At 36.1% G+C, this 24,054-nt stretch overlaps 1 protein-coding gene across 6 annotated transcripts in view; it reads left to right on the top strand.

The window, feature by feature from the left end:
• The window catches only part of Rbcn-3B (WD repeat-containing protein Rbcn-3B), a 334,889-nt gene that overhangs the window by 282,628 nt on the left and 28,207 nt on the right, over positions 1–24,054 (top strand). For 5 of the 6 annotated variants that reach the window (XM_081743283.1, XM_081743279.1, XM_081743282.1 and 2 more), the window contains 3 exons: positions 1,128–1,328; positions 14,124–14,310; positions 21,151–21,268. In XM_081743283.1, coding sequence (XP_081599409.1) covers positions 1,128–1,328; positions 14,124–14,310; positions 21,151–21,268 — 506 coding nt within the window. The remainder of the gene's footprint in view (positions 1–1,127; positions 1,329–14,123; positions 14,311–21,150; positions 21,269–24,054) is intronic. The other variant, XM_081743280.1, reaches the window with a different exon arrangement.

Here is a 24,054-nt window from a genome sequence, read left to right as displayed (position 1 = left end):
TAAATATGTAACATATGTAATATTACATATTCTTATATAATGTTACATATTTCTTACATTTTTAAGCCATTTTGTTACATATTTATGTACATATTTAGGGGGATGATATTACATAAAAATTTCGGACTTTATTTATCAGACACAAAGATACATGATTCATCACTGAAAAAACACTATTCTCCAATCGTCAGCACTCCGATATTCTAGGTCTCTTGCCTATTCGAGGCGCTTCTCTGGCATGATTGGAATAGACTCTAATTTTTTGTTTTCTTTCTTGACCGTGTGCTTTTATTCCCTCGGAACAAAGAATGCTTCGAACATTTTCAGGCCAAATGTCTGCGTCATACTCAGCCATTTTTACGCTTAAGTCTATTAGAAATTGCACTTCTGTTTCCGAGAGCCAATCTTTTTAGTTTTCTGATACCTCGTAGCGATAGCTTTGGTTTTCACCCACACTCCCCAACCCTATTTTGACTCTTGTTCATTTCAACAGAGATTCTGCTGACAAATTTTTGTTCTATCCCAACTCTACTAGCAATGTATTGCCGTGTATATCTTATTTCCGCCAGAAGTATTTTGTTAACTTCCACTTTATGCGGAGAAAGGTCTTTTGCTTTTCCCATTATGCTGCAATTACAGGACTACACAATAAAAGATTGATACACGAAACACGTCACGATCATTTTAACTGGCCCATTCGAACTGTTAAACGTTTTGAATATCGTTAACTTCTTACGACAGCAACCACAACACTTCAGACTGTAACTTGTTGATAGAAACCACAATAGCTATCTACAACTGAAACACTACTTTCAGAACCCCGCCCCTTCCCCCTCACTAATACCATCTGCTGTTCAATGGTAATATCACTACTTCAACTGTACAGTACATAAATGAAGGATCCTGTATTGATGGTTTAACCATTAAATTAAATGTTCTAAAACTCTGAAATTAGGACTCCTACGTCAGTTTTGCATTTTTCGAGCGAGAGTCTAATAATTTGAACACGTCTATATATACATATATTGTTGTTTTCTTATGTACTTTGTTACATTGTTTCAGTGTAAAATGAACTTAGATCTGTATGTGAAACTTTTATTAATAAATAAATGTGAAATGTTTTGCAGAGATGTTTCCAAGAAAACCTTCAAGTGCAGCTGAAGCGAAGCGTAAACAAACGACAGCTATTGTGTTGCTGGGAGTGATTGGTGCTGAATTTGGCCAAGATATTGAAACTAACAAGAGGAAAGCAGGTGACGATCAGCGAAAGAGAGGATCTGTGGTGGAAGGCTTTGGAATTGGCAACAATAATCTTGCTCGCCTTACAAGTAAATGCGATTATAAATTAACAACCTTCTTCCCTGCTATTACATTTATTCTAAAATATTTTTATTTCAAATTTTACCTAGTTGTGCCATTTATAGTCGGGTTAAATATGTGACCATTATAGCCCGGATATTTCCTAAATGCTTAGTTAACCTTCTTGCCCAATATCAAGGCTTTGCATGCAACCTTAAATAATGTTTATCAATGTTTTGTAGCATCTTTAAATGTTACCTTACGAATCATGCGATTATTATATGGATGGATTTGTATCTATTCTGTATATATTAGGGGTGGCCAATTCCGGAATTTTTACTTTCCGGAATCCGGAAATAAAATCGGAAAAATATGAATTTCGAAAAAATTCCGGATTTTAGAAAAATTCCGATGTCGGAAAAATCCGGAATGATCCCGTTGTCGGAAAAATCCGGAATTCGGAAATAATCTGAAATTAAAAAATTCCGATTTCGGAAAAATTCCATCTATCCATCCATTCATCCATCCATCAATCCAACTATCTGTAATACTTTCTGATTTGTGTTCCGTTCAACTTTGATAATTCTCTTCATTTTTCTCCAGACCAGCATTTCGAAACCCGCCAGTCTTTTTCTATCGCTTTTGCGTAGTTTTATCTTCATTCATAGACTCACAGAATAAACTTTTCTTCTTGCAATATTTCTTGAACCATTCTTAAGTTTGCTTTTATTTCACGTTCGTACTTCATATCTTAACTAATAACGCCACCGAGATATCGAACACTACTCACCCATTATACTTTCTGTTCATCTACTTCTATATTTGATATCGATGGTTCGTTCCAATCACCATAGCTTTTGTCATTCTTATTTTTATTTTCATTCCATAATCTTCGTAGCTTCCCTTCAAGTTACCTATTACTGTCTTATCAGGTTCGGCAACAAGAGCCATATTATCTGCATTCCGTTTATTATTATTATTATTTATTCTGCCTTTTGGCCGTTCTACTTAATTTTCAGTTTGGGTTTGAAAATGTTTCTTCCATGTTTCTCGATTTTCAGCTTCCTCTTTTAACTCAAAATATTTTCTTCTTTTTTCAAATCATCGATCACTTGTGTTCTTCTTCCTATCCCTCGCTTTCCTTCCATCTTTTCTTCTATGACGGTATGAAGAAGACAATTTCTTCGCAAGATGTGTCCAATCCAGTTGGTCTTTCTATGAAGGATGGTGGCTAGAAGCGTCCTCTTCTCTCCTATTCGTTTTAAAACACATTCGTTTGTTATTCTTTCTGTCCAATTTATCTTCTCCATCTTCCTCCAACACCACATTTCGAAGCTCTCTAAATATTTCCTCTCTAACTTCCGTAATGTCCAAGTCTCTGAACCATAGAGTCCAATACTCCATATATAGCACTTGACCAATTTCTTCCTTAGACCAATATTAAGGTTGCTAAGAGTGATCTCTTCCTGTTGAATGCTTCTTTGGCTATGGCAATTCCCGATCTGATCTCTCCTGTGCAATGCGCATCTTTGGTCAAAATGCTTTCTACATATTTGAAATGATCGATCTCTTCAAGCCCTCTTTGTTCTACTCTGACCCGTAAGGGCACATTTTCATGGAATATTCTCATGGATTTCGACTTTCCGTTGTTGATTTCAATCCCTTATAGTTTCCCAGTGTCAACTATTTTGGCAATCATCTCCTGTATGTCTTTCTTCGATTCTAATCTTCTAGGTATTAAATAACGATGGCAAGAGGAAATATCCCTGTTCAAATCCCTCTGTAATTTCACTTTCTTCTGTCATTTCTTGCCCCGTTATACACTTATTTGATGGTTCATATTTAAGTTTCTTATGAGTCTTTGATCCTTCCGCTCCAACCCAACTTCTCTTGGAACACCCATCAACAATTCCCAGTTTAGTTGGTTAAATGCATTATAAACATTGGCGCAAATCGTGGGGGGATGAGAGGGACACGTTCCCCAATAATCCGATTTGAAATGTGTTTTTTGGGGAGAAATGGAATGATTTGTGTTCGATTGCCAGAAAGGAAAGTAAGATGAAATTGATGTCCCCCAGAATAAGCTTCAAATCTGCCCACCTTCCAATGTTGAAGACAACTTTGTTCTCCTGATCCTCCACAGCATTGTTTTTCAACTTCATACATATTTTGAACATCGCTTAAAAAAAAGAAAAGATAAAAAAGGATTATTGGAACGGTATAACCCCCCCCCCCCCCTAATGCTGAAGACATATTTGCGCCACTGTTTATAAATAGTCTGGAGGATCCGTAACAAAATCTCAAGGAATCGTGCAATTTATGATACAAGCGTCAAATTTTACACACGGTTTATAGACATCATAAGAAACAATTCTAGGGGTGGAGCCAACAAATATCACGTGATTTCGTCGAGATAGCCGCCATATTAAAAATGGCCGCTCAGTACATATAAAATAACATTTAATTGTATTGTTTAACATGTTAATCCATTTTAATTTTTAAATTATAATCTACTTTTCACTTTTATGCTCTTGATAAAGGTCATTTGACATTTGGCGTGGCAAAATGTTGAATTTAAATGTTTAATTTTTATTTATTTATTTATTTTTATTAATTGTTTTACAGTTATTTTGCCTGCTATTTCTTTCGTCTTTCAGTGTAACTCAAATTTTGTTTTCGATTTATTTCAGAAGTGAACTGCAGTTAAAATGAAACGAAATTTCAAACTAATAGACACATAAAGATGGCCTTTCTTAAATGTCTTGGTGACATTATCAAAGGAAGTGGCTGGAAAACTGCTCTAGGACAGGCTAGAGTTTCAACTCCCGGGTCTGCGGACACGTTTCTGAAAGTGGTACACATAAAGAAGACGCTTCGTGCCTATCAAGTAACAGCATGCACACTTTTCAAACTGAAGAGCGGTGCCTACAAGCAATATCTTGAATCGAGAGAGGACAGCAATGAGCTCTTATCTTTTAATGAGTGGTCAGAAATTAGATGCAAGAAAAGTCCCCAGCTTTTCTTCTGGAACTTTATAATGAAAGTCATCCTTGACATATTAACATGGGATCGATCTGTCCATGAAGGAGATTTTCAGTGCTATGTGAGTTTTTTTTTTTTATCAAACATTGTGTGGTTGTTCTTTGCTTTGGATCATACTAACTACGCCAGAGCTGTTTCAGTTCATCTCAGAGATATGAGAAGAGTTAAAGAAACTCACCCTACTATTCTTCAAGAATTCTCCAAGGGGAAGTTCACAGTAAATAAAACTTCGAGACCTTTTTCTTTCATGCCTCTTGACGAAGCACATGAACATAATAATGCACTTGTTAAGGGCGAATGAGGAGCTGTAGGAATTACAGAGAATCCAGAAGCACTTCGTAGATGGATGGTCTCAGGGCCAGAAATGTTAAGGGTAGTGGAGGAATTCTTAAAAAATATTAGCCTGTCAAGTTCCTCAGATTCAACTATTCATCATGAACAAGTGTCATCAAATCAGATTCAATTTATCAAGGATGTTATAAACCTGGCAGAAACAATAAAAGAAATAGGAGATCCTTTTCTGGACAGTACGCAAGATTTAGTTACCTTGGATTCACGTGTGGTTACTGACGAAAATGTTACAAAATCATATAGAAACATGGAAGCACTTGGAAGAGAACAGAGCACTCAATTCTTCATTGATCGTCTATTAAACTGTGAAGTTAATATGAATAAAACTCTGACAAAGAATAAATTTCCACTTTTCAGTTCTCCAATCAAGTCGAAATGTACAACCACCCAACAAATTGTAGCCGTCAAACAAGACCGCAATCTTTTCCTTAGAATGTACATAGGATGTCAAGTTCGAGATGGCGACCTTTATCAGTTTTTCAGTCATGAGCATCAATCATTTCCTCCGTCACTGGCAGAGTGCAATGGAAGCATGCGGTATGGAGGTAAATCAGACATTGTACCCTGTCTGGAAAAACTTATTTCTTGCAGTAAAGAAAATAGTGATGAACCTCATCAAGCTGGACCTGATGTTGAAATGATTATTTTTGATTGTGCACTTTCTGACACCCGAAGGTACAGGTTCGTTTGCTGACTATGCCGAAAAGTTCATAAACATGATTAGAAGTCGATTTAAAGGACAAGTGAAACGTGTTGACGTAGTGTTTGATACCTATAAACCAGATAGCTTGAAGAGTTGTGTTCATGAGAAGAGAGGAACAGGCATTCGAAGAAAAGCTGAAGCGGATAAAAAGGTGCCTAAAAACTGGAAGGACTTTCTTAAAGTTGATGAAAACAAAACAGAATTATTTCTTTTATTGGCAAAATTTGTAAGTTTAGCAGAATATCCAGGAAAAGTTGTTGTCACTCAAGGAAACAGTGATGTTAGTTCACAACCTGCGGATTTAAGTCGAATAGTACCATGTTCTCAAGATGAAGTAGACACAAGAATATTTTTATATGCAGCAGATGGTATAATAGAAGGGTATCGAAATATACAAGTTTGTACGGTTAATTCAGATGTGGTTGTGTTGGCAGTCAACCATGCAGCTAAGTTGGAATGTGATTGTTTGTGGGTATTGTATGGATCAGGAAAACATATGTATTACATCAATGCTACAGCAATATCAAAGGCACTTGGAAGTGAGGAAAGCTCTGCAATACTTGCTTTTTATGCTTTGACGGGAAGTGACACTACATCTAAATTTGCGGGTAAAGGTAAAATATTACCTTGGACAGCCTGGAAAGCTTATGCTGAGGTTACGTTGGCATTTCAAGTATTATCAAGTACTCCAGATGTAGAAGCCGTGAAGACAGTGTTTCCAATTGTTGAAAAATTTGTTGTATCGCTATATGATCGTTGCAGCATAGATAATGACATAAATGTAGTAAGGCAAAAGATGTTTACACGAAAGAATCGTGAGCTTGAGCTTATACCACCAACTTAAGATGCTTTGCTACAACATTTACTTCGAACAGCTTATCAAGCATGACAGATTTGGGGAAGATCACTTGAAAAAGAACCTGAACTTCCATCTCCGAGTATTTACGGATGGAGACAAACCGAGGAAGGAAGATGGATACCTCGTTGGATAACAACTTCACTAGCCAGTGAGTCTTCAAGAGAGATATTTAAATGTAATTGTTCCAAAGTGTGTTCTGGAAAGTGTAGCTGTTTCAAAGCTGACTTACCATGTACAGGTCTTTACCATGTGAAGGATGTGAACGCTGAATATATGTACACGAAGAAAGACTGTAAATTCTAATTTTACTCTCCTTCATGTTCTAACATGAAGTAAAATCCTCAATTTTGTTGCTATGTGATATGTTTTATTGTACAATTTTGGTATTGCAGAAATCTTATATTCAAACTTCAATTTCCATAAGCTTGACGTGTAAAGTTAGAAAGATAAACTTAAAATACTTAATAGTGCTATGAATTCCATTCTCTTAAATCAAGAACAGACCGTCTGATAGTATTTCTAAGCGTATATTTGCAATTAGTGACCTCAAGAACATATATTTTGATACCGATCACTCTATAGTTATGGCATTATGTTAAATCTCGCCACATTGGGCGCCATGTTGAAAAATAGCAAACTAAATAAACTAAATAACAAACTAAAATATACAAATGTGTAAATTGTTCATTATTTGGTCAACAGTAATTAAAATAATATTGTCACTTGCACATAAAGAGGAAAATATAATCTATTTTCAAGAAAAAACACCATTACGAGATTCATTTTTCAATATGGCCGCCATTATGACAACAGTGCCAATTTCGATTGGCTCCACCCCTAATATTGTTGTTTACACATCAATTATTATGTACTGTAAATTTCATACTTGTATCAAAAAGTGCACGATCATATGACCGATCCTCCAGACTAAAATGAAGACTAAACGAAATTCTCTGCCGTTACAGTCTCCAAGCACTTTTAATTATTTGGTGTTTGTTTGTTTGTTTGTTAGTTAGAGTTACTTGATGTGTTGTCACCTTGGTTTCCATTATCTTTATTTCTTGAAGTAAAGTACTTAAATTATAGTCAGTTCTTATCTGAAAGACAATTTTATTATAAACATACTACTACAAAAATTAAAGCTTTTTAATTTTTCTCCACCCTTGATTAAATTCTTCTCGTCATATCTATCTAATCGTAGACAATCCGTTCTTTTTAATACATACAAATTTTAAGAATATCCTCAGGAGTTCCTCAGGGTTCAAACTTAGGATCATTGTTATTTGTCTTGTTTATTAATGACTTACCTGACTGCATTCCTGACCATGAAAAATTATTATATGCGGATGATCTAAAAATATATACTAAAATCAATTCTCTGAACGATAACATAAAACTGCAGCGAAGTGTAAATCATATTGGTAACTTGTGTTCTAATCAACTTGAAATCAATGCAAGCAAGTGCAAAGTGTTATCTTTCATTCACTAGGAGAAATTCACCTCTTCACTTTGATTATGTAGTAAATAGACATGATTCAGTTAAGAATCTTGGTGCTACGTTTGATGCTAAGTTAACGTTTGACAGTCATATTGCAAATATAACAAGTGAAGCATTCAAGTTATTAAGATGCTTAATTAGAACAGGAAAAGGATTTAAGAACTGTTCAGCATTACAAAAGTTGTTCAATACATACGTTCGGTTCAAAGTTAGAGTATGCGTCTACTATTCGGAATCCGCCTCAACTAAAAAATAGTAAGAAATTAGAAAGAATACAGGCAAAATTTTTAAACCTGCAGAGAAACTACAATTATCCTACTTACGACAGCTATAAAACCATCCTTGAGAACTTTCGTCTTCCAACACTAGAACAAAGACGTCATATAATTGATTCATTATTCATTCAGAAGGTAAACTCAAAATATTTTGCACTGTCCTGACTTAGTTTCTTCATTGAATTTTCATGTTCCTTCATTAAAAACACTGGCCTCTATTACTATAAAAAATCAAAAACTAATGTATTGATGAAATCACCAATCTGGAGGACAACTTTGTATAATAGAATGTGTGTAAATAATAATCTATTGGATATATGTGATATGTCGCCTAAGAAATTTAAAAATACCGTTATGAATATGTAATTACCGTATATACATATGTAATTCTCGGCATTGTAATTGGACTATAGCCTGTTGTATTGACAATAAATAAAAGTATTAACTGGCTAGAAAATAGCGCCAAAGAGTAAAAAGTAATTTTAAAAGCGCTAGAAAGGAGATAACATAATAAGGCGCTAAATTCGTATAATATAAAACTATATTTTCAATTGTAATTTTATTAGACATTAATTTGTTTGTCTTGGCACAGACCTTAAATTCTTGCTTGGTTTCCACCCGCGTATAAACCTTTCTGTCTTTCTTCATGTGTCAAAGGATATTTGAGGTCTCGTCAGATCCCGAAATTGCAAAATGCAGGTACTAAATACTTATTTATTTTATTGGCCTTTATTTATTTGTCATCAACACAACTGGCATAAGCCCAATTATAGTGTTGATGTATTACAAAATAAATTTACAATAGTTTTCTTAAACATAAAGTTCATATTACATGTGTCAGTTTCTTTGTGTTCTATACATATTTTGTTATAAGGAGAGCATATTCTCCAGATCGGTGATATCAATAATACGTTTGTCCTTGCTTTTTTGTAATAGAACAGGCCAAAGTTAACAGCACGAGTTTTAAGTGTAGGCACATGCAAATTTAGTGTCGATATGAGATCCATACAGTTAAACTCGTTTTATACTATTTTATGGAGAAAAATCAGATTTATCACGCTTCGCCTTTGTTCAAGTGTACGGATACAGAAGTTGTCTATTAATGTTAGATAATTTTCGTAAGATGGATAGATTTCAGTTCTCTTGTATTCCAAGTATTTGATAAATTTAAATTCGACTTTTCCCAGTTGGTGTCAGTATTGCTGTTGTGATGGGTTCCAGATCACTGCAGTATATTCCAGTTTTGATTGAACATAGGAATAATACATTTTTGTTAAGTGTGGTATATTGTTAAATTCCCTTCCAGTTCTAATTATGAACCCTAACATTGTGAGAGATTCATTAATTATGTTCTCTATATGGTTATTAAATGACAGTTTCGTATCAAATATAACTCCAAGATCTTTGACTGAATTTAATCTATTTAGTAATATATGATTCATTGAATACTTAAACTTTATTTGATTTTTGTTTCTAGTAAACGAAATGCTACTTTAGTTTATATTTACATTAAGTTTGTTAAGAGAACACCAGTACATTCCATGTCGTGTTGTAAATTGAAACAGCCATGGATGGTCTTTATTCTATCGTATATTTTGAGATCATGCGCAAAAGAAGCTCGTTAATCAATAAAAGGAACAACAACGGACCTAAGTTAGAGCCCTGTGGTATTCCAGAATATGCAATATGATCAGTTGATTTATACTCTTTGTAGATAACAGTTTGTTTACAATTGCTTAAATATGATAAAAGGAACTTGATCAAGGGAGAAGAGAACTTAAGAATTAAGCATTGCTTGCTATGCATGTGGTCGATATATATATATATATATATATATATATATATATATATATATATATATATATATATATATATATATATACTCTGCTGAAAATTATAATCCCTACATAATTTGCAGGGCCGGATTTACGAAGTATTGCGCCCGGGGCAAAGAAGACTTGGCGCCCCCTTCCTCCTAAGTCTAAATATTTTATGTTAGGAATTGGAACAAATTTTAGGTTAAAGTAGGTATTTTAAAAAGTTCAAACTATTTGTCGTCTTTCTCCCTTTTATAACTTTTACTGAAATTTGTGTACATATACGAGCTTGAAATCAATTAGGAAGCGTAACCAAAAGTTACAAAGTGAGAAGTATTAAAAGTCATTTTATCGTTTAATGGAAACACAAACCGTTCCATTATGCAATGTTTACGTTTTCTTTATGCTAAATATTTATGATAATTTTAAACTTAAACTCTGAAACCGTTTTTTGTTGTTGTTAAAGCTCTTTTATTTCGAAAATAAAATACTCTGTTATACTGAAAGCAAAATTATCAAGATTTTCCCCGTAAGAAACACACAGTTTTAGAAGATGCAACTTTGTTTTTCTATACATGTGTTGGGACCTATTGGGAAATGTCCTTCACATTTTAACACAAAGTAATATTAGTGTTGTAATAGAATAAACAAAACAAATACATAACAATTCAAACCAGCTATAAAGGTAACTAAGAAAGTTCTGTCGCTTTTGTGGAGGTCTGTGTTCCATTGGCCCTCACACCGAGTTGAACGCGAATGGAGAAAAGGCGAAGGTCAGTTGTTAGTGTGGGTATATCGAACATACTACCTGGTTGTGACAGTTTAATTACATCGTGAACTTGCGTAAGGATAGAGTGAACATAAGACGTCCACAGAATGTCATAAGGGCGTATATGCTCTACGAGTTCAAACTAGAGTCAAACGCCGCTGCAGCGGGGCGGAAGATATGCCAGGCCTTTGGTGAGGGTGTCGTGACTACGCGGACAGTGCAGCAGTGGTTTAACAAGTTTAAGGACGGTGACGAAACACTCGAAGACGCACCACCTGCCGGAAACACATGTACAAAATGAAAATCTTCAGGCAGCAATTGAGGCGAACAGTGGCCAGACATGTGAGGAACTGGGACTACAGTTCAATGTAAGTGGAGAAACCATTCGGCAGCACCTCCATCAACTTGGGAGGCACTACAAGTTGGGTCCATGATCCGGGACACCATTCTACGCCTTAGATGGGAAACACTATTGCATCCTCCATACTCCCCGGACATTGCACCGTCTAATTATCACCTGTTCCATTCCTTGGACAATCACCTTAGAGGACGCCAGTTCAAATCCCTAGTAGAGGTGCAAAACACTTGATACCTTCTTCGCTTCACTTCTCACGAAGTTCTACCGCGATGGAATCCATGGTCTTCCAGAACGTTGGCAGAAGGTTGTCGATGCTAATAGGGACTACTTTTATCTTCCAGGTACGTCTTAGGTGACATATCGATGTTCGAATTTGCTGGGTGAAAAAACGACAGAACATTTTTCTATAAATACAAACCCTTAACTTGATAACCTGTAGCTTCCTCTTCATCTGTTGGCTCAGGAAATTCTTCTTCGTTGACTTACTTTATGATTTGTGTTTTATGTGTGTGTATTGGCTTTCCAGTTGTATGCTTGGCTTCGCTTTATGTGCGAGCCTTCCACCTGTATGTAGATAATTATGTATATTGACTTTTCTCATGTGATATTGGCGTTTCTCATGTATATATTGGATTTTCTCATGTGTGTATTGGCTTTTCGCGTGTCTATATTTCCTTTTCCTCGCAAGTGTATATTGGCTTCACTATATGTGTGGGCCTTCCACCTGTATGTAAATAATTCTTCTAGTAATATGCTTAAGTTTAAGGCAGATAGTTACACACGTTTCACATCCATTTATATGTAACAATAAATATAGAAAACAAGTACTTTTATTTATAGTATCTATTAATAACGGTATTCTATATAATTCCCTTCTCGTTTTGTAACATGCGCTCACAAAAATAGTTTTTTGGCTTTCTTTTATGCAGTCCTCAATATTTTTTTCATAAGATATTGATTGAGCAACCTCGTTCTCTACAACTAATGTTGCCACATCTGAGAACCTTTCCTGTCCTATGGATGAACGTAAATATATTTTAATAAGTTTTAGTTTGCTGGAACTTCTTTCACAAGTTGCCACACTGCATGGAAGGGTAAGAGCCACTGGGACGTTTGGACAGACACTTTGAAGGCCATTTTCGGTTATTATGTCGAGTATGTTCCTTGGGGTGGACTTCTTGAGGTCCGGCATGAATACAACAACCTGGTCATTAAGACTCTCAATTGCTACATATAATTCTACGGCATTCAAATTGTCTTGGTATTTTAAAGCGAGATCCGCGCAGGACTTTTTCAGGTCCTTCGAAGATCTTATCCCATGCAAAACTAAGTCCTAAAATACTAAATTAATACAAATTTCAGATCTATGATCGGTTACATTAAGTTTTTGGTAACTGATTTGACTTCTGAATTAGAGGAAGTGGTTATAATTTCATCAAATGCTGCGAGAACATTTTTCAGCTCAGATTTTCTCCCACTTGCTTCATTCCACCAATCATTCCATCATCGTCCATACGGTCTTCCAAACTTGCCAGCGTTAATCTTGCCTCAAAATGGCGCCCCCTACATGCTCTCAACCAGCTGCGCCCCGGGGCAAGTTCCCCGAATTGTTTCCCCGTTGATCCGGCCCTGATTATTTGTTTTCGTAGTGTTTCGTCCCAAGGCAAAATCTGTAGCATTTCGTCCGGGTGTAGTAATGTTTTGTCCTAATGCAAATCCGTGGCAGTTCGTCTCGATCTATATTTATTGATAAGTGAATAGGCTAATGAATAGAATTTCGTCCCAGCAACTTACAGCTGATAACTCACTCCTCGATCAACCAGTAGTTCATGAAACTTAAACTAGGTGGCAACACAGTCGGATAGGCTCACTAGGCACTCCGAACACATGCTAGCGTTATTTGTATCAGCGTTCTCCAATGAAGTTTTATGAAACTAAGAGAAATAATACAACAAGGAAGAAATATTTTCTTAGATTGAACTTTTAAGAGTGTTAACTAGCAATTCGCTCAGTTATACACAGTTCATGTGGATTTAGGAAGCATTATAGAAGAGATCAACGTTACGCCTGCAGTGTTTGGTTTGCTTCGTGATACGGAAAGGTTACCTACGTTCGTCTATTTCAAGCTATCCTTCGAGTAGTACCAGAATCGTCTCCTGAAACCACAAACATCGATTTTGAGGCAGGAGCTTTGGAGGCTATTAAACATGTCTTCTCAAGAGCTAAATTACAAGGTTCTTTCTTTTCATTTTTCTCAAAGTCTCTGGAGGAAGGTGTATCGGCTTGACAAATATGTATATAGCAAATAAGGAAGTATGGGACTCGATCAGCATGTGTGGTGCCTTAACCTTTTTGAAGGCAGCAGAAGTGGAGGAAGGATGGCTACATATCCACAGTAGCACAGAAGACCACGAAAAACTGTCTGAAATTTTTCGACTACTTTGTTGACCAGTGGTTGGAAAATCCACAAATATCAGTTTGACATTTGGAACTGCTACCAAAGACGACACTGAACAAATAATGCTGTAGAAGGTTGGAACCATCGCATAAACTCAGTTGTGGGTAAACCACAACCACGAGTGAAAGATTTGGTTGTATTTTTGAAACAAAAAGAAGCAGAATGTTCAGGTGCGAAGATTATGAGGATGGAGTTGAATTTAGAAAGGGTGAAAAGGAAGAAAAATATGTGGATTTTTCCCATGCATTTTTTAGTATATAAAAATTTTAAAAATAATCGATGAATTAACTACGCGGGTCCATGGCGTCCTGGGTTACTTACTACCCTCTTTCGTATATGCTGAGTGCGAAGCTTACACAACAGACCTACCTCTTTCAGAGAGGAGCCAATAAATCAGGGCACGCAATCCTGGTAGTGCTAACAATGGACCTTATCGCACTGTAAACATAATCAATGTGTGTGTGTGTGTGTGTGTGTGTGAGTGAGTGTAACCACTGGACGAAATGCTACTCGATCAGGTGGTGGGCCGAAACCTAAGCTTCATGTTCGTGGAATTAGTGCGAAACACTGCTGAGACGAAATGCTGCTTGGGACGGCACGCATAATTTTGGTTTCCTCTTCTATCTCGTAAGGTAATATTTGTATGTAATGTTTATAGGAATGAATGGATATTGATTGATTGCTCTATTTTCAGGTATGGCTCTTACTTATTTGCTGCTAGCTCCCTCTTCACCCAAGCTGCCGTTGCATACACCTCTTCGCCGTGCTGCTATCGACTTAATTGGCCGAGGATTCACTGTATGGGAGCCTTATCTAGATGTCTCCAAAGTTCTTCTGGGTTTACTAGAGCTATGCTGCGAAGCAGATAAATTGGTTCCAAGGTCAGTTGTCATACTTACTAGTAACTTAACTTTGTTATTAGTTTTCCATACATTCATTATTAACAGTAGTATTTGCTACCAATGCTCTTTAATAGTACTTTTTTAATGGTATTCTATTAACTTCTTTCGAATAAGAAACAAGTGTAGTGTTTCGTGTCTTTTCCTTTTCCTTTTGGTTTTCTTAAAATGAACACATTCTAAAAGAACATTTTATTCAACAAAAGAGACGCATAAAAGAAATGCAGGCAGTTTAATTTAACTTAGTTGAATTTCAAATTTGAGATTAAGACTTTATTTTTTAATTCAAAATTATTAATCATCTTAAGAAGATAAGAATGAACATATTATATTAGCTATCAAATAAGCACGTTTTGAAAATTCTGTACCTAAACATATAACAGATCATGGTCATAAGTGTATAAAGAAAGGATTTCTGAAAGTCAAAGCAGAAACTGAATTCAATACCATATATTAGTTCAAGTATACAGAAATTTGGCTGCATTGAAGCAACAGTATTTGTACGAGGCGCATCCAGAAAGTAGCTTTCCCATGCCTCCTATAACTATGAAACCGTATGTTGCGCGAAGTGAGTGAGTAAGGTCCTAGTATAGCGCATGCGCCAACGGAACTTCCCTAGTGCTCTCATTAGCGTCGTGGCAGTGGTTGAAGATGAACGTTCCTATTCCAGCTCCCGCCGCGTGTGAAGTGCGAGCAATGACAATAGTGTACAATAAGGAGCGGGAAAACTGCGGGAACTGACCACTAAATTCCGTTATTGTGAAGCGACGATTCTGCATGATGCGTTCCCGAACAAGGTCCAAAAGATCGTCTGTGAGGACGATTGGCTTCCCAGTGCCCCCCTCATCATGCACATTTTGGCTGCTGCAAATTATTTACACCAGTAACGCACCATCTGCTTGCTCATGACATTAGGCTCATAGACCTGGCACAGTTGACAATGGATTTCAATCGGCACTATGCCCTGTGCATTCAGAAACTTTATCACTGCTCGCACTTCACACGCGGCGAGAGTTGGAATAGGAACGTCCATCTTCAACCACTGCCACAACGCTGCTGAAAACACTAGGGAAGTTCCGCTAGCGCATGCGCCATGCTAGGACCTTACTCTCTCACGTGCACGCAGTCACTTCGCGCAACATGCGGTTTCCTAGGAATGGGACCCGTGGAAAAGTTACTTTCTGGATGCGCCTCGTATGTTCGTGATGATAAATTTATCGCTGTTTAGTGAATCACCTGAGAATGCATCCCTACACAGGATCTTGTTCGGTTTCTAAACACCCTTGCAAAGTATCTTTTACTGTTGTTCTTCTTACGTTTTGGAAGTTCAGTTAACTTAAGGGAGAGAGAGAAAGAAACTTATCCATTGAAAGTAACTGTTCCGAAGATACAGGAGGCGATGATACGTGTTTATTGCTTTTTATAGCTGATCGGTGAGTATATGAATGGATCGGCGGCATGAACCCTTTTCTTTCATATTCTACGTTGTAAGACAATTGGTAGTCCAGTCCAGATGGCATTAATAAGCTATGGATGCCTTTCTGTTCCCTCACGCATTGAAAGTCATTTCCTTACCAGGAAATTTATAACAAATGGCTGTCGGATTCATATTTTCAAATTGAGAGAGAGAAAAGAAAATGTGAAGTAACAGTAGAAGTCCTTGTTAAAAATTAAAAAAAATATAAAATAATAATGAGTTAATTTGGGAACAAATTAGTATTGATATTCAACGGATTATCAACAGAGGAAAATAATTTAGTAAGCGCAACGGGATTGATACTTCTATCAGGTTATGAATGTTCCAGATTCTTGCGGTGGTGTCATTCCGAGCAAGAGGGTTTTAGATTTTTTTTAAAGAGAAAAATATGTTTGGCTTTGTATCATTTATATAACATCTAAATACTAATCCATTTATTGCTAATCATAGAAATAAATAATTTCCAATCCACTAAATTTTATTGCATCCTTTTTTTAACAGCAACAGTTAAATAACACAAGTAGAATTCTATGGAGTTGCGACGGTATCAATAAAACCGCTGGAACAACATAATAGCCATTGGCACGGTTCCATTTACTACTTACTTATATTTAATAAAATTATTTTAAGTTGAACAAATGCTTATTCATTTGTTTTGAAATTTAACAAAGTAGTGAGAAATCTTAAGCAGCTAGTCTGGATTGTTGAAAAAAATAATGTAATCTATGCTGTTTTTTTCCTACTATCGTTAGTTTTATTCCACTTTTTTTTTTTTCACTTTCAGTTATACACATGTAATGTAGCTTTGGCAGTCATTCCCAATCACACAATTAGAAAGAGGATAAATAAAGAATTATTATTTCATCACCATAAATTATTCTATTATATCATACGCAAGCCATACTGCTTTCAAACTCATCTCAAATATACAGTTTTATTTCTCAACATTTAACAATTATTAGCATTTACTGGCAACTAAGCCTCTTATTACTCATTTTCATCATTATTGGCACATATATTCATTAAATACAATGTAACATGTACATGACATCAGTAAATACAAAGCCTAACCTATTCTAGCTAATCTAACCTAATCTACCTAACCTAACTAACCTAGCCTAACTAAATACACAAATGACTTAACTCTCACTGCCAATGGAAACAGGTGCATCATTGAAGTATATATTTTTCAATATTAATAACATTTCTATTATATAAATTAATTATCGAACAAGATTAATCATAGGATTCATACAGGTTGATAAACGCTCAGCATAGAAATGTTCCAGACTAGTCAGCATTATAAGGTAGCAAATGAGATATGTAAACCGACGATGTTTTAAATGCTCATATTATCTCGTTATTATACAATGGCTATTATAGCTAAATGACACTGTGTTCAACCGAATAAGAAATTTGACTATTCAGTGTATATTGATATTATCAGTACCCAATTGCCAACTAATCTATCATAAAGGATTCATCTGTGGCTTGAATGTGTTTCGGAAGTTACATGATAAACGACCTACTAAAAGCATGCCCACAGCACTCACAGAGTATCATTTATAGGCCTAATGCATGCATCACGAACAATTTTGAATACATCCCCTTTTATAGCTTACCTGGTCTTATGTGACGGAACTGTTGAAAATCTACTCACACATCGCTTTCATTATTGAGGAAATCACTCATGAATACTTAGGATGAATATTTCGTTCCAAGCTCAATACGTTTGATTAATGTTAATTTCACCAATATGCTAAACCAATCTCAATCATCAAAATGGCTCCACTTTCACACTTTCTTTTTTTCGGTCTCTAGTTAGTAAACGAGAAAGTTACCTGTCTATCCCCGATTACCAATTGATTTCTCCAAATCTAGATTTCCTTCTAATATATAGTTTAGATAGGTTATGTACCGAACAGTTTCTAATTTGGGAATGAATTTAGATGGTTAGGTAACGGGATTTCGTCCAGTTTGTATCCTCGTCGTCAACTTAACTTCACATTACGTCACAATACTACGTGTATTTTCGGCTCCCTCGGAATTTCATGAACTATATACTATTAAATGTAAATTTATAAAATTCTAATTCTTTATCATTTTATGCCAAACTTTTCTTCCTCATTAAAAGAAAACATTTTTTTATAACCTTCAATTACACTCCTATAGTTCGATATAAAATTGTTTATCATCTCCATTCACGTAGTCCACCATGGCAGCCTCCAATGATAATATCGTTGTTACTAGGTAAGCTCTTATTTTTTTTACGTGATATTAAATATCGACGATTTAATCAATGTACTGAAATATCCTATTCAATGCCACTTATCGTGGAGTTTCCTTTTTACACAAAATTTTAAGAAATATATTTGATTTATAATTAACTTTCATTCACAGTTATCAATATTTATGTTGCCGTCTGCATGCCTATAGTATATCGTTTATTTCAATCTCCATTTACTCTTATAAATATCAAACGAACTGAAAACTGAATATTATTAGGTATAAATAACAATACAACTTTACCCTACTAAAATACCGTAATCTACATTACTAATCTTATATATAAAAGAGAACGCACAAATCCTTTGTTCCCTCATCACGCTAATACGGCTGAACCAATTTCTTTCATTTTTGGGGGGTTATTAGGATTTGGACCCTAGATGGTTTTTATCATATCACTTTAATTTTCAATTACCAGTGTCTTGAGATAATTGACCATTCAAGTGTCCATAACGTACAAATCCTTTGTTAGTTCATCATAGGTAAAAATAAACGTATTTATATGCAACCCGCATGACCGTGTCACTCGGCGGGTTAACATAAATGACAGGCGATATAATGTTAACATTTACTGCAATCTACTATGGTTTTTATCATATCACTTGAAAGCGAAAAAGTAAAAATTATCTAAGTAACAACGTTTATTGCGTTCCGGGGTGACCGCAGCGAAGCGGGGCGGGTTAACATAAATGACAGGCGATATAATGTTAACATTTACTGCAATCTTCTATGGTTTTTATCATATCACTTGAAAGCGAAAAAGTAAAAATTATCTAAGTAACAAAGTTTATTGCGTTCCGGGGTGACCGCAGCGAAGCGGGGTGAACGCTGCTAGTCTTATATATAAAAGAGAACGCACAAATCCTTTGTTCCCTCATCACGCTAATACGGCTGAACCAATTTCTTTCATTTTTGGAGGGTTATTAGGATTTGGACCCTAGATGGTTTTTATCATATCACTTTAATTTTCAATTACCAGTGTCTTGAGATAATTGACCATTCAAGTGTCCATAACGTACAAATCCTTTGTTAGTTCATCATAGGTAAAAATAAACGTATTTATATGCAACCCGCATGACCGTGTCACTCGGCGGGTTAACATAAATGACAGGCGATATAATGTTAACATTTACTGCAATCTACTATGGTTTTTATCATATCACTTGAAAGCGAAAAAGTAAAAATTATCTAATTAACAAGGTTTATTGCGTTCCGGGGTGACCCCAGCGAAGCGGGGTGAACGCTGCTAGTAAGTAATAATTCAAATCGGTATTTATTTAATACAAAGGTAAACAAACAACAACGCCCTACATTCTAACCACTATCTACGTTAATGGCACAGTTTTACAAAATACAAGCCCTGACATTAACCCACGAGAATAACAAAATGGTTTGTTAATATATTTTCAAACGAATAATTATTTAAATGGTACAGATTGACGAAAAGCAGGCTGTAACATCCTTGCTGGTATTCATTCATTAATAGGATAAATGTAGCTGTCTCTAGATACAAAACGAAGAGATAGGGTAAATGTAGCTGTTTCTAGATACAAAACCAAGGGCAGTTGTGCTGTTTCGAAAGGTAAGACAGTGTAGACGTTTCATATATATATATATATATATATATATATATATATATATATATATATATACTAGAACTGACGATAATTTCTGCGTCTATCGTCATATGTGAAAGAAGGGAATCAATTAATAAAGATTGTGCTCTAGCATTTTGTAGGTAATTAACATTTTTGAAATTGTCTTTAAATAATTAAAGTACGAAGGAAAGTCAAAAAGTTAATGGATTTTTGAAAAAAGGTACCTTTATTCTAATAATAGAAAACTGAAACATACATTTTTTATTTTTTAAATTTTTTTTATTTTATTTATTTATTTATTTATTTATTTTTTACATAATTTTCCTGCACTTCAACACACTTTTTCCAACATTTCACAAGCCTTTGATTCCGTCGGATTTTTTTTTTTCTTCGATTGCACCTGTAAGCAATTTTGCACCGCATCAATGACTTCTGCATCGGTTGCATATCTTCTTTTCCTGAGCACTTCCTTCACTGGTTCAAACATATGAAAATCGCTTTGACCCAAATCTGAGCTGTATGTTGGATGTTACAGCAATTCGAAACCTTTGTGCCTTATGCTACGCTGACAATTCTTTCGGGATCCACCTTGCACACACTTTCCAAAAATTTAGCCTCACGTGGAAGATAGAGTGCGCTGAACCATGACTGATATGTAAAGTGTTGGCGATTTCGTTCACTGTGATTCATCTGTTTTCCATCACTATACCCCCAATGACTTTCAAATTGTCCCCAATCGTTGACGTCGATGGCTTGCCCGATCTTTCCTCGTCACATCAAGAAATTCTTCCCTGTTTGTAACGCTTTATTCATTTGTAGATCTTGCTTCGCGATAAACAGCTGTGACCATACTGCTCTTGCATTCGACGAATAATTTCCGCAGGTTTAACACCTTCCGCAAACAAAAAGCGAATTCTGCCCTCATTTCCTTCTTGGTGCAGATCGACAATGGAGCTGCCATCTTTAACGGTCTGCTACACTCCAACTACTAACGCGGGAATAAGAATGACACATTGCATAGAAGTGTTACAGACGACAGTAATTCAGCGCTGGATACTAGCAATGTTACCAAACCCTAATGCGAGAATGGCAACTTCCTTTACTTTTTGACTTCTTCTTGTATAGCAAATATAAATATTTAGTACATAGTCTGTTTTTATATTTTAGAAATACTGTTTATTACACATCATTTTTGAAATATATACTAATATGTAGATAGCAATGAAATGGAAAAAGTCGGATGTTACATCTATAATAGTTTTTGCTTTAAAATACATTTATTTGCTGTAAATAAGCCAATTTTCAATGGAACCGATGACCAAGATGAATAGGTTCATTGTAACTGAAAATAATATTGTTTTGAAATCCTATTCAAGATGAAAGTAATTCTTTTTTAAATGTTAGTTTCCTTGTAAAACATGCAATGAAAGAGTGACAACTTTTGGTAATACTTCCTTGTAGCATGACATATGGTCTTCCTCTGACACCAGCCGCAGATTCTTGTAGAACAGCCCGCCATGCTCTAACATTGATTGCAACAGCACGACCAGCGGCATTCATAACCACAATGGCGAGAGAGGTAAGAAATAAGAACTTTATGTCAAGAACTTCCTTGGCAATCAAATGTGACTACATAGCTTTTCTGTTTACACGTTTTTTCATTTTAATAATCGAAACGAGTACAAGGAAACCCAGAGTAGTACAAACCTTTTCAAAAAACAACACTACACAGCAGTGTTGGGCAAATTTCAATTGAATTAACAATTAACAATTAATCTGTAAATTTAATTGTTAATTGCAATTAACAATTGAAATAAGTAATGGTTAATTGTTAATTGCAGTTGGCCATTAAAAAAGGAGAATCAATTGCAATTGATCAATTGATTGAAAGTAATTGCAGTGGAAAGTAATTGCAATTGAATTCTGTAATTCAATTGCAATTGAAATTAATTGGCAATTGATTCAATTGCAATTGATTTCCACAGCAATTACTTTCAATTGATTGATCAATTGCAATTGATTTTCACTGATTAATTTTTAACACTGTAGTTCAGAGAGGGCGTGGGGCAATGAAAACTTTAGCCACGACCAATTGACTCACCACCCGTCGTGACCCATGACCCACCGTGACCCACTCTGACCCACCACCCACCATAAACCACTCTTACCCACTGTGACCCACAGACCCACCAAAACCCATTGTCATCAACTCTGGCCCATGATTCACGCCCTCTTCTCTACTGACTAAAGAGTTTAAACTTGTAATAAAACAAGCCTATAAAATTATCACTCATCGGAGTTTGAATTTTTACGATCAATAGCTCAAGCACCGCACTAATACAATAACGGCGGATCTGACCTTTCTAATATAAATAAAATAGAGTTTGTTCGTGTGTCTATCTGTCTATCTTTGTGCGACCTGTGGACGAGACGAGTGGACCGAAACTTTTCAAAATTTGGTCACGGGTAGCTTGGTCTAGGCCCCAGACCAAGACGAAGAGTTTTTTTTAATTCCTTACTAGGGGGTCTCCAGGGGACGTTTACCGGTACCGGCCTGGGGACCAGACAAGTCGACCGAGAGTTACCAAATTTTGTGAAAGATACCTTGGTCCAGGTCCCACACCAAGGCAAAGCTTTTTCGAAAAAATTCTAACCAGGGATCTCAGGGGGGCGTTTACCAGGACATGTAAAAGTAGTAGAAAATGACCGATATCAGTGTCGATTTCATAGTTTTCGCGGTCGCTGAGATCAATAGTGAAACTCCGATCGCATTAACTTCCAAATTCACCGTATTCGGCTACGGGCCGTGGGTCAACGGGGGGGGGGGATGCCGAAACGTACAAGTAATCCAAAATGCCGATATTAGTGTCAAATCCATAGTTTTCGCTGTCGCTGAGATGAATGGTGATAGTTCCACAGGCGTTGACTTCCAAATACAGCCCCCATCGGCCCAGTGGCATGTTTTTTTTTTTTCAAAATTGGAACCAGAGGATTATAGGGACTTTTACCGGCATATGTAAAAAGTAGTAGAAAATGGCAGATGTTAGTGTCACATTCATAGTTTTCGCGGTATTAGTTGGGGGTTGGTGGGGGCCAGAGGAGATTTTTTTACAATACGAACAAAGGGGGTCTGAGGGGGCGTTCACCGGGACATGTAAAAGTACTAGAATTTGTGTCGAATCCATATTTATCGGGGTTGCTCAGACCTATAGTGACACCCCCGATAGTGTTTACGTTCAAATTCAGCCCCCATCGGTCTTCCCAATGAAAACACATATACCTTGTTGGATATATATTCACACAAAATATATCAAATGTTAGAAATGTTTCTTAATTGTTCTCCCGTTGTTCAGTTTGTTTACATTGATATTTTATCTGATCCGTTCGAAGAACGGGTATAACAGCTAGTACGAAATGGTAAAGTGTTTGTTATGGACCAAATTACAATGAATTCAATTATAAAGATAATTATTATAATTATAACTAATAATTATTTCGTTGTTGAATTATAGAGCTCCTCCGTGGCTAAGCGGTTAGCGTACGCGCCTTTGGCGTGGAAGACCCGGGTTCGATTCCCGGCGGGAGCTCATGTGGTTCGGATTCCACGTTAATCAGTAGGTCCATGTCTGATATAGCCTCGCTGCTGACCGGGACGTTAAACCCCAAAATCAACTCAAAATCAAATCAACTTGTTGAATTATACATACTTTTCGGTGGAAAAATGAATAAAATTTAAAAGTCCCAAATCAAAGTAAAGTAGACCAACGTAAAGGAAAAATTTTCCATATAATTAAGCTTACAAACTTAAAATTTCGATGTAATTAAGCTAAATTTCCATTTTTGTGTCGTTTTGTGCGCCTATTTCCTCGTTTTCTGCGACACCGGAAATGGGTCAATGTTATCCTACAAATATGGCGGAACAAGTTAATGCTGTTCCGTCAGGAACGATTTCGAGGTCGTTTCCTTCACATCGTCTTGTGCGTGTTTTCTACCGTTTTGTAAGCCTATTTCCACGTTTTGTGATTCAATGGTAGTGGGTCAAAATGGGCATTCAATGTGGGAAGAAAACTGATCCACTCTCCCACCAGTATCGAATTTCAAGGTCGCTATTTTCGCATTGTTTAGTGCTTATTTATACCGTTTCTGCGCATACTTTCACGTTTTGTAGGCCAACGAATGTGGGTCAAAGGCGACCTACAAATATGGCAGAGAAAGACATATTCATTCCACTTTCAAGGTCCATTTTGACTCTCTCCCACTGATGCACAAAGCGACACAAATCATGTATAAAAAATGTGAAGCAAACAACCTCATTTGATGGTGACGGAACAGCATTAAGTTATTCCGCTATACTTGTAGGCCATT

Source organism: Thermobia domestica, chromosome 16, assembly GCF_964235325.1.
Source record: "Thermobia domestica chromosome 16, izTheDome1.hap1.1, whole genome shotgun sequence".
Taxonomy (NCBI): domain Eukaryota; kingdom Metazoa; phylum Arthropoda; class Insecta; order Zygentoma; family Lepismatidae; genus Thermobia; species Thermobia domestica.
The sequence above is the reverse complement of the archived record's forward strand: the minus strand, read 5'-3'. Positions and strand labels throughout refer to the sequence as shown.